At 41.3% G+C, this 12,539-nt stretch overlaps 1 protein-coding gene across 1 annotated transcript in view; it reads right to left on the reverse strand.

Moving 5' to 3' along the window:
• Positions 1-2,180: 2,180 nt before the first annotated feature.
• Positions 2,181-12,539, reverse strand: part of Ccny (cyclin Y) — a 93,419-nt gene continuing 83,060 nt past the window's right edge. Inside the window, exons 9-10 of the mRNA XM_057754208.1 lie at positions 5,381-5,543; positions 2,181-2,888 (exon numbers count right to left, since the gene is read on the reverse strand). Coding sequence (XP_057610191.1) covers positions 2,772-2,888; positions 5,381-5,543 — 280 coding nt within the window. The 3' untranslated portion in view covers positions 2,181-2,771. The remainder of the gene's footprint in view (positions 2,889-5,380; positions 5,544-12,539) is intronic.

The following is a 12,539-nucleotide window of genomic DNA, read 5'->3' on the forward strand; positions in this document are numbered from 1 at the left end:
CTCTCCCAGTTGAAAGTGTAAAACATAATTTACCAAGATGTGTTGTTTATTATTCTCCAACAAATTATATTTGCTGTTTAGATCAAGTTTAAAAGTCAAAAAAACTGTGTGGCCTTCTTCGTCTTTCAGTGACGAGCTCTCCACTAAAGGCTGCATTGAGAGCACAGCACTCCTGAACAGCATCCACTGTTACCTGCTGGACACCAAACTACTTTGCAAACAAGTTACAGCCACTATGATTTAATAACACACACTGTTACATTTTTTGTTTTTTCTCCTTTTTCTTTTGGCAAGCTTAGAACAATCCAGAGAACAGAAAATAAAGTTTTCAACATCGTATAGGAAAATGAAATGGGTCTCTACCTACATGCCTAGTGATTCAGGCTAAAAGGTACAACTGAAATCCTTAGTGCAAGAAACACAATCAATTAATACAAATTAACACTCACTGATGTGTAGGGAAGTTTCCTATTCAGAGGTAGAGTCCAGTGCACAAGGCTTAAACACAACAGCCATCAGTCTGAATAAAACTGAGCCAGGCTTTAAGGAGTCACTGTTGATGTCAGATATCAGACTGTGTGTACACACATACAATAAATAGACTGTACAGTCTTTTAAAGTAGTTTAATAAACTCCACAAAATAGTATCAGGTGCATTGAAATATTTACATAAGTCAATTTCCAAATCTCCCATTCAAATAAAAGGAATAAAAATAAGATTTCTGCAACAAGTCAGCAGTTCTTTTCTGAAACGGGCTGGTAAAATAAGGTATTTTACACGAGAGGAAGGAACTCATCTAAGAGGTATTCATATTTGGCTAAGAAAAATAGGTCCCTTTTAGAGTTCTAGAGAAGAGAGAATACGAAATGACATTTTAGCCTCCGTTTAAAGTTCTTGAAGAGAGAAGCTGATTTTGTTTCCCACTTAGAGCAAATCATCAAAGGTGCGATAGGAGGGTAGTTAATTTTTCACTTCCTGTTTTGTACATGTAGGCCAGAACTGCTCACACTTCTGACTAGAAACATAACTGCAAAACGCACTCCACTGAACCCTGATTGTAACATTTCTGGCTCCATGCTCTTGGGATTCTGACATTTTGTTCTTTTCATTTCCAAAGTGTGTTCCATGGAGAGGGACCTGTTGGGTCAGGCATATGATTTCAGAGTATTCAACACAAATTAACAGACAATTCTAAACTCTTCCCAGATCACACAGAGGATGTAACAAGCCGAATGCTAGCATTTATCCCAAGTGTCTCAAACAATGAAAAACTTACAAACCTTGGTCACTGTAACCTACAAGGAGCAGAAGCAAAGCACTTGTGTGTGAGTGACTTGGATTCTTGGACTGCAGGTCAGATTTTCTCATTGACAGGGTACCTTTAACCCCTTTATTTTACTCAACAAAAGAGTCTGATCTAGCCCCAAAGCAAATCAGAAACAGTCAGAAAACACAAACGTTGGTTATAATAAAGGAAGCATGAGCCTTCACAGTTTGTGTAGCTTCTCCAAGCACCCACAATGAAAATGCAAGTTGAGTTTTTTTTTTATTCAACCATTCTGTGAAAAATACCTCAGGAAATAGTAACATTTTTCCCTTTAGTGATCTTCCCGCTGGAATACCCACCCACCCACTCCCTCCCCCACACTTTTTTTTTAATTTTAGATTTTTAAAAAAACTGTATACAAATAGACTGAATTTGATTTAAAGTAAACATATAAAAGTCAAGAAGAATATTGCTTGCAACAACGGACATGGAAGTAGAAGAATGACCAGGCAGGGAGCACATGGACATGGCTCCTCACAATGAGGTCAGGCAAACTGGCTCCCTGGATGCTTCTCTCTCCAGGACGCCTATGCTGAGGACCACTGCCTTCAGCCACCAAGTCTGACTGAGTTTTGTAATTACACCTTCATGTTAGCAGAAAAAGAGAACCGGGGAAGGAGAGGGGTGACAAAAACAAAACCAAGAACAACCAACTGCAAGAAAACTGGAAGGCACAAGCACCCATGTAATCTAGATACAACGTTCCTGGAGTGAGGCAGGAGAGGGAGACTTTTGGTTCAGCACTACAGTTAAGTTAATCCGGCTATTGTTGGAGGGGAATCATATAAACAAGTGTGTAGAAACACAATAAGCACATCTCACTTGTGAGGAAGACAGCTCGAGAAGATGATGCAGAGATAAACAAATCAGTACTATTTATTTGGATGTCTGTGCCATGATGGGTACAAACTATATTCTCTGCTCTGTGGGATCAAAACCAAACCAGAATAAAAATGAACAAACAACCCCCCACCCCAATCTCAAGAAAGCAGCAAGAAGGAACGCAGGAAGTCTTACAGAGCATACCGATTCCAAGGGCACAGTATGGCACTCCTGACTCGGATGTGCACTCAACTCTGTTACCTACCTCTGGCTCCATCTGGTATTTATGGCCAGAGACAGTCAAGCTACCAAGTACTCTCTGCCTCAATACAACTTCCCTTTCCTTCATTTCCTCTCCAGGATTAGAGTCTTTTTCCTCCATGAAAGAAGTGCTGTTCATGACGGCCGGGAAAGCTCAATACCGGGTGCCAGAACACTGATTTCACATCCCCTAAAGCCTCTTAGTGTGCAGAATGCAGTGTGGAGGCGTGAAGGCAGTCTTGACGGGGCTGTGTTCAAACAGAAGGGGGAAAAAAGAACAGAACAAACCACCCCAAGTTCATCTTTTCTCAAACAAGAGGAGAAACCAAGGGATGGCATGACCTCAGAAGGGTGCCCCAGTTAGGAGATGATGGCGGGGGACCACCGTGGCAGAATCAGGTTGTCAGCACTTGCTGACCGCTTCCTCGTGGGTTTTCTCAGGTCCTTGTACTTGTCCTCACAGAGACGAGAGATGGCCTGAGAGAAAGAAAGACAGTGCAGGTCAGGGCATACACCAGGACCCAAGGGGATCCCTTAGTCAGGGACTCTGCAAGGCTGCCTGCCTCTGCTGGCTCAATAGGCCTTGCTGCCCGGCACAACTCCAACTCTGTTTGAAAACTAGGTGGTGGTGGTGGTGGTGGTGGTGGTGGTGTGTGTGTGTCCTCATGATCTTGGAAGCAGAAGGGAGGGAATGCCCAATTCTACTGTGAGGGACAACTACAATGAGGATGCCTTAGTGAGAGACAACCATAAGAACGATGGTAGCAGAAAAACGTAGGGTCCAGGGTTTTTCCTAGGAGCCAACTGATATGGTGGGTGTTGGTGAGCCAGACTCATGGACTCTGAGGGATGGAGGGGTCACACAGGGCCAGGAGGGAAAGACTTTGTAGTCTGCAGCCAGCATAAATCTGACGGTACTTTTTAAGAGAATATGTTAAAATTCAAAACAGCATTTTAGAAAAATAACTTCAACAGCAGCAGAGAAGAAGGGCTGGAGGAAAGAAAAGAGACAGGCGTCCATGGTCAAGTGGAGAGCAGAAGACTACCAGGCTGAGAGGCCTTACCCCTCACATGGTGCACACAATATGGGTAAACATAATAAAAACACAAGTCTGATTGTTTAGGGGCATCAGAATTCTTGGATCAAGTTTTTTTATGTAAACTTCCTAAGATTAGCAAGTATCTCTGAATTCACAATAGCAACAGATAGCAATATCTCCTCTTAACCTCTCTGTATATGGTAATAACAGCTTTCTCTGACATGTAGACATAGAAGATAACACTCTGAGCCCATCTGAGAGTAATTTTTTTTCTTGTTTTTTGAGACAGGGCTTCTCTGTGTAACAGCCCTAGAACTAGAACTACATCTCACAGAGATCCGCCTGCCTCTGTCTTCTCTGTGGTGGGATTAAAGGCGTGTACCACCACTGCCCAGCGAGAATAATTTTTTTAAAAGACAATACTCAGCCTGTAAAGGTGCACTGCACAACCAGCATGGTCAAGAGCCACATCAATATCTCCCTGCAGTTCTGTTGGTTTGTTTTTTGTTTGTTTGTTGAGATATGGTTTCTCTGTGTAGATTTGGTGCCTGCTCTGGAACTTGCTCTCTAGACCAGGCTGGCCTCAAACTCACAGAGATCCACACTTGCAGTTCTGTTTTAATTCAGTGCTAGGAACCCAGCTTCTTCCCTTGCTTTACTAGCTGCTTTCACTTTCTTTAAAATAATAGACTATCAGACGGTAATTTTAAGCATAAATCCTTTCTTTCCCATGCTGTTGCCAGGACATTTCATAGAGCCACAGCTAGGAAACTAGAAGAATAGTGTTCAACAGAAGAAATGTGGAGGAAATTCACACTAAATAAAACTTCTGCAGAAACCAAAACCAAACAACAATAACAAATCACTTTCCATCTCTGGCTTGATTGTATCCAACTATTGGCCCTGTCACAGCGACACCCTGAAGAGGAGGGACAAGCAGTAGGTAAACACCACAGGCCTTAGTGAGTCTGAAAAGGGCTCTCCCATCTTCCCCTGTGGTTTAAGGTTTTGTGCTGGTTATTCTATTTTATTTTTTTTGTCAACTTGACATAAGCTAGAGTCATTAGGGAAGACAAAACCTTAACTGAGAAAATGCCTCTATCAGACTGGCCCTCTTGGGCAGGTGGCCCTGAGTTGTATAATAAAGCATGCTGAGCAAACCACGAGAGCAAGCCATTATGTAGCATTCCTCTCAGGGCCTCTATTTTGGTTCTTACCTTGTCTTCCCTTTCAATGATGTAAAAGTATAATTCTATCCTACTCAAGATGGTATTGGTCAGTTTTTTATCATAGCAAAGAAATCAAACTATAACAGGCTTTACGGATGAGATTATATTACCTAGGGGCTGAAGTCCAGAGGGATGAGCTCAGGGTTAGCACAAAATGAAGAAGGGGAATCTCACTAGAGTTCCTTCTCACCACTTTCTTTCCTACCTTCCTTCTCTTTGCTTTCACAGATGTAATGAAGGGTGGAAACACACATTTTCTGTGATAAATAGACACAGGTTAGAACAACAGCCTTCAACCCAGACTGAACAGTGAGGCAGGCCTCAACTCCAACCACAAAAGAATCCTTTAAAAATAAGAATAATAAAAGCTTTTCTGGATTCTTAATTGCTAAGGTCACTTGGCAGCTTCTTCCCACTTTAAGAAAAAAGCATGCTGAGAAATACTTATTTTGTGGGCTTATAATCATAAAAACAAAACAAAGCAAAACCGTAAACACAAGGATGTTAAAAAATGTTTGATTTTAAAATACACTTGGTGTACATTAAGTAAAAACTGCCATCTGACTGTTAAAATGAATTACATATGTATTTAGTTATCCACCTAGGGTCCTGTTCATTTCATAGCACACTCTGAGAGACAGTGTTGGACACAGAGATGGTAATGGGACAATGCACTGCAGCAGAGTGTGAATCTACTTACCTCAAGCTTGTGGGCACGCTCCCTGCTTAGGGGCTCCAGGGGAAAGCTCAGGTTGTTTGCTTCTGCCAGAGAACGAAGATCAAAATAATACTTGGCATACACGCTGGAAGGAACATTGATGTTGAACTGTAGGAGTTCTAGGAACTGTCGCTCCAGCTCATTCCTGCAGAACAGAAGCAGCAATAGCTGCATTTAGTCGCCTACTAGTACTGCCAACCACTGAAGAGTAGACTGCAGAAAACTGTATCCTCCAGGAAGAAAATTCATCTAATTAACTGCTTGGTTGAACACCAGCTATGAAATACTACTGTTAAATATGTGTTAAGAGGCAAATCTACATGAGCTGGAGCCCAGAAAGATGATCAATAAGAACTGCATTAGGGACATTTGTGTCTCTAAGTCATGAAACAGACAATGCTCATCCCCCCCTTACCTGTAATGAATTCATCAAGAACAGTAAGGACAGGCCCAAGTCTCAGAAGATACCTAGAGAAGCGGCCTCTGTAGCTGAGGTCTATATCTCCTCAACGGGTGTGTGTGTGTGTGTGTGTGTGTGTGTGTGCGTGCAGTATTTAGGAGCTTCCTATGGGAAAAGACTAGGGGAAGGGTTCAATTCTAGCTCCAGTCCTTAAAGAAATTCCATTAGCCTGGGAATTGAGCTGGGAGAGGGGGAACATGTTAAAGAAGCTGACAGACTACCCCTACTCCAACTTCAGCTTGGCTGGTCTGTAGACTGGACTTTCTAACAGGTCCCATGTGCAGCTGGCTGCTGGACAGTCTCCACAGGGAGAAGAGAGATGTCTCAGTTCACCCAGACAGCTCACTTTTATTTTGATAAAAAGAACAGTCGGAGTGAATTTTCAAAAGTCGGTATTGAGAACATCTCATTTACCTTTCAAAGTAGGCATACTTGTTACTATTGTGGGAGCTGGTCCTAGTTTTTTCTCCAGAAAGGAAGTACCCAGTATGTTGGGTCAATGCCCTGGAGCACCTGATTCTGAACTTTTGTCACAGCACACTAAAACTGTTTGGTGTAGTTGGCTTCTACTTGTCTCAGCCAGGACACCTGCTTTTCATGCCAGCCAATTTTCTAGACAAGCAAAAAGCAGATGTGAGTAGGGAGGGTAGAGCTCTGGTAGGAAGGGACAGCCAGAGATTGGGGAACTGTCACCAAAGGAACCCACTCGCTACAAGTCTGGCCTCTACTCCCCAATTGTGAAGCTGAATTTGGGTGGATCCTGTCCATTCTGCACATCACTCTTCAGACCTGAACCAGTACAGCACTATCTTGCTCCCAGGCTAAACTGAGTTCCACTCAACTTGCACCTAAGAACCATTTCATTATGCTGTAAGAAGGTGTGACTATCACAGAGACCCACACTTCACAGCAGCTGAGATAGAGGGGCTAAGATCTGAGCCACAGCTATTAGGCAGAGAAGAACTGAAATCCCAGCAAGCACACAAAGTACATATAGATGGAAGGAAGAAAGGAAGTAAAGTTAAGAAGCTGTTGATGGAGTTCCAAGCGACACTGTCTCGGGTCTTTTATTTGTTTATTTTTGTATGTTCTTGTGAACAGAGCTCACATGTATCAAATAAACAAACTGTCCTGAATTTTATACTTTTAAGGACTTTAGTGTTTCTAGGATTTTTGTTTTTAAACTTCAAGCAACTATGCTTTATTTAAGTGAGATTTAATAAAAGTAATCCCATTGAGTGTGAAGCAACAGCTTATGGGTACAGACTGCCCCCTAGTGATGAATGGGCATCACTACAGAGCTTATTCAAAGAAGAAAATCTCTTCATTCTATATTCCCAGCATTCTGGAACTTGACAGAGGAGGATCATGAGTCTGTGGCCAGCCTAGCAAATTCAAACAAAACTCATAAAATAAAAAATAATTTCCAGTTTTGATTTTTTCAGTCTACAGAATGAACTTAAGGACAGATCTGAAAGCTTACTGTGTTAACAGGAAACTAACAATGGTACAAAAGAAAAAAAGGCTTTATTGATTTCCTTCCTTCACCTGAGTCATCCTGAGGAAACAGTTCTGGTGTCAACATTTATAAGAAACACATTCCGGTCAATAAATAAAAGCTCCTTTTAAAAGAAACTGCTACACTAGTTTAAGACAGCACAGAAACAGAACTGTACTGGTTACATTTAGTTAAGCTGAAAGCAGGACTCAGAAGTGGAGTAGAGTTATTTCATAAGCTGGTACCTTGCCAGTCTTTCTAAAGCACTGAGCTCAGTAGCAACAACCCTTGTGGAATACACGACTGAAGGGTCCCAAGAAGGTATCTCTAGTGTTCACAGCACTAGGATTCACACTTACAAAACATGGAAGCACCAGGAAGTGACTACTGGCAGGTGAGTGGGTAAACAAAATGGGGCACTGTATATGAAACAAAAGAGTATTCAGTCTTAAAAAGAGAATGATGACAGGTCATAAAATAGATGAGCCCCGAGGACATTATTCAAGGACCGTTTGCTGCAAGAAGGTAAACCCTATGTGACTTTACTCATATGAGGTACCCTGAGCAGCACACAGACCTATTCAAGTTTATTTGGGGCTGAGTTCACTAAAACTCTCAGGATTCAGAAGGATGGCTATAGTAGGCAAAAACTTACTAAGATATCTGAGGGTTTAAATAAATTATCTCACATAAGTCTTTTTATCAAGCCTCATTTATTCTTCCTATGCTCTCTCCAATGCTCTCTTGATGGTTTCCTTTCCATGTCTTGCTGTTGTTTGTTGTTCCTCTTTTGATGCTCTTCCTCTCTGTTCTTTTTTATCCCACATGGTTTCCAGTTTATATACCCACACAGACAATTAACAAGCATAAATTTCACAGAATCACAAAAACAGGAACAGGAGGTACCTAACATCTCAGAAGTAGTGTGGCTATAACACTTTCTGGCAGATACTGGGAGGATTAATTAAGAATGGGACTTTAAACCAGTACAAAATTCTAGTAAGTTTTTGTGCACCGACTACATTTCTTAAGTGTAACTAGTTAAGCTAGAAGTTGGTGATTAACAATTGGAGAAAAACACGGCAGTGCTGTTGCACTTTTTGAGCACTTCTGCTTCCTACCTCTGGCGGCTGGAAACACAGCATCATGGTAACCATAGTAACCCATGGGCCTGGGAGGAAGGCGAAAGTGCTTGATTTGCATCAGTGTCCAGCTAGTTGAGTTAAAGGGGATTTCTTTGGAGACTTTGTTTCCAGCTCTAGCAGGGGTTTAGCTTTCTTTTTGAAACATGTCTTTGGAACTGAGTTCCAAAGCTACTTCCCCACTTTCAGGTATTTGTTCAAGTGAGAACACATTTCCAACACTGCTCAGGTAACTGGGACAAAAATACCAGGAAGATTGGGTATCCAAAGCAACAAATGTTTTCTCATGGTCCTGGAGGATGGAAAGCCAAGACCAAGGTATCTCCTGAGGCCTTTCTCCTTGGCTACAGATGGCTACCTTTTCTGCACTATCTCTCTGTCTGTGGCCTAATATCCTCTTCTAGGGACACCAGACATATTTGATTAGGTGTAGCGCAAATGCTTATTAGCTTTAACAATAAAAACCTGGAGTCAGATATAGGGGTAAATGCTAGATCAGAGAAGCAGAGCAGCCAGTCACTAGTTCTTAATTCTACTGAGTCCTCAGATCAAAGGGCAATCCTGTCCCTATGAATCCTCAGACTGAATGCCTGAGCTCCTGTCTCGTCTCACCTTATATATTCCTCTTTCCACTTAGTCAACCTCCCTAGTGTTGGGATTAACAGTGTATGACTCCTTAGTATTTGGATTAAAGGTGTGAACCACCACCACCTGGCTTTGTTTCTCTTTTAGACTGGATCAATTTCATGTAGCCCAGGGTGGTCTTGAACTCACAGAGATCTGCCTCTGCCTCCCAAGGGCAGGGATAAAAGGTGTGTGCCAATACTGCCTAGCCTCTGACTTATTTGTTATATAGCACAAACACAATATTACCATGTTTTCCCTTTTTTGTCTAAAATAAAAAAGGCCGCCGGGCGATGGTGGCGCACGCCTTTAATCCCAGCACTCGGGAGGCAGAGGCAGGCGGATCTCTGTGAGTTCGAGACCAGCCTGGTCTACGGAGCTAGTTCCAGGACAGGCTCCAAAGCCACAGAGAAACCCTGTCTCGAAAAACCAAAAAAAAAAAAAAAAAAAAAAAAAAAAGCCATAACTAATATAAAACTATGTACAGTAAGTACAATAGCTATGTACAATATATACAGACAATAAATACATCAAGAATGTCTAGTCCATTTGCATTTGACAAATTCAAAGAAAATATTCCAGTATCTATCCTAACTTGTTGAGGCCAAAGTCTTGTATTTAATTCACTTTCTATCCTAATTTGTATTAGCATCCAAAACTATCTTTCGATGTATCTTAACCTTATTTACTTTACACTTCTTTAGTGAATTTCTTTTCTGAATTTGGTAAAAAGGAAAACTGTAACTATAAAGTTTTCAACTCCATCAGAGACCTAAGAAGGAAATAATATTAACTGAGTAAAAAGGAAGTGCAAACAAGCAACTTCCAAAAAAATACGAGAAATGACAGAAACAGTTGGTTTCCTGGACAGTTCACCCAAGGTTCCTCTGCAACATTTGGGCATCCATCTTTGGCCTTACAGATCTAGAATGTCAGAAAGACTTATCTGTGAAGCAGGATTTACTGAAGGGCTGTTCTACCTTGTCCAGGCAAAATTTGGCAGTTCTTTCTTTTGTGTCCTGCTTGTCCCATTTGGATAGCAAACTGTCAGCAGTCAAGGCAAGAGAACTTTCTTGCTCAGTGGCTTACTTTTGTCACAATTAGGACCTATCCTGATGACCCCATTTTAGCTTTATGTCTTCTTTAAAACCTCGTGTCTTCAATTATGGATATGTCCTCAGTTTTATGGGTCAAAAGTTTAATGAATGACCTCTGAGAAGATCTAGTTTGGCTGCTAATAGTCAGAATCTGTTACAGAGCTCTGTGTGGGTTCAAGTCTTCATGCTGGGATGTGCATTTACCTACAGTAAAAAGAATACTTCAAGCATGCTGAGTAAGCCAACAGCATGGGAGAAAGACTTCACCTGCAACTATCACTTTTGTCTGCTAAAGGTGACTGGCCAGCAATAGCCTCTGAGGAGGAGCACAATATTGCTTTTGCCTCTTTCCATTATCTTTATTCTGTTTTGGGAGGGGAGCAGGGTATGCATCCAGTCTTATGCAGGTTCCTCATCCCAAGTTGGAACTCTGGAATGTTAATGTTGAGAAAGCAAATAATTCCAGTGACCAGTTAATAGAAAAATAAAGGAATACCTAGTGGTTTTAAGTAATTTGTATCAACAGATGACTATAATTTTAGCATGTAACTTAGAAAACATCAAAATAATTCAGTGGTACTAATATACCAAAATCCCTAGAATGTCATAGCCTCTTGACTATTATAAAAGGTAAGAGAATAGGAATAACTTATGTCACTAGGTAACAATCATACATGAAAATATGAACAAGTAAAAGAAAAATCAGCTATACCAATATCTTTAATAGATCTGTTTCCCAGATAGTTTATCTCCTAACTTTTATAGATTCATACTTTCTGTTTTATTTTTTAGACAGGGTCCAGGCTGGTTTGGAATTCATACTCCTACACTATCTCTTAGTGATGGGATTATAGTTGTGTGCCACCACACCTGACTCTTTATACTGTCCTTATCAACTGAGTGCTGATGAGATGAGGTTTTTGTAAGTGACACTTTTTTTTTTCTCTTTCTTTTCTTTTTTTCTTTCTTTTTTTTTTTTTTTTTTTTTTTTTGGTGATAGGGTTTCTCTGTAGCTTTGGAGAGCATTTTGGAGCCTGTCCTGGAGCTAGCTCTTGTAGACTAGGCTGGCCTCAAACTCACAGAGATCCACCTGCCTCTGCCTCCCAAGAGCTAGGATTAAAGGCCTGCGCTACTACCGCCCAACTATAAGTGACACTATTGTAGTCCAGATATTAGCACTGCAGTTTCAGTCTGTATGAACGTTTTCTATTACGGGTAATTTTAAGGAAAAGATTAATGATGAAGCAAACTCAAAAAGAAATAGAGCTCAATGAGGAAAGGGGACACTCTAAAACCTCACTCTGAGAACATGGACTCATAATGGTGGGACTCAGGCGCTAGTTCACACTTACAACTTTAAATGCTATTAATCACATATTATGTTGAGAGAAACCTGTCCCTTGCTATCTCTGAGGTAAGTCTTGGTATTTGGTTGGTCTGGGACTCCTCCTGTGTGCTAGGATTAAAGATGAGTGACATTCTACTTACTGAAAAAGCTTCAGCATCAGCATATATATATATCAGTATATACATACACACACACACACGATAGACAAGTTTCCAAAACTTTATAGAGATGGACAAGTCAAGCTAGAAAGTATGAAGACCTCTATGGTTACGGTGGATCACCACACAAAGCATTCTTTGCACTGATGGTCTACCAGGAAGATTCTGCAGCCTTCTTTCTTTTGCTGTGGTTAGCGGCAGGGAGAGGGGAGGTGGGATAGGACAGACTTATCCATCCACAGGTCTCTCCATACATGCTTCCCTTAGGAGAATACATAGGTTTTTTGGCACATGCACACACACACACACACACACACAGATACACACACAGAGATACACACACAGCATAGATTAAGAGCCTATTCAAAACAGGAAATTTGGTTTTCAGAACAAATGGCGGGATCATCACAAAAGTGCCTCAAATGATTGCTATTTAGTCAGGAGAGAAAAGAACAGGCCTGATGGAGGCTTGGGGTCTCCAGAAGCAGGTGAGGGGGCACAAGAAGGCCATGGACGAGGTCATCTTCCATTTTCTTCAAGAGAACTACTGACACTCTGGCCATGAACTCTGGATCTCCATGTCTCTACCTCCAAATGTTGAGGATTGCAAGATTCTGTCACCAAACCTGATTACAGTCTACACTTTAGAACCAAGTGCTCCTATGTGCTTTTCCCCTCTGCTCAGTCACCACCATGAAGCCATTCAGTAAATGCTAATATCCTAATGAGTGTCAGCTGTGGCTTGTCTGTCAATGAGTGAGTTTGGTCAGCAACAGGGCTCAAAAAAAAAAAAAAAAAAAAAAAAAGGACAGAA

The sequence above is a fragment of the Chionomys nivalis genome, chromosome 21 (genome assembly GCF_950005125.1).
Source record: "Chionomys nivalis chromosome 21, mChiNiv1.1, whole genome shotgun sequence".
Taxonomy (NCBI): domain Eukaryota; kingdom Metazoa; phylum Chordata; class Mammalia; order Rodentia; family Cricetidae; genus Chionomys; species Chionomys nivalis.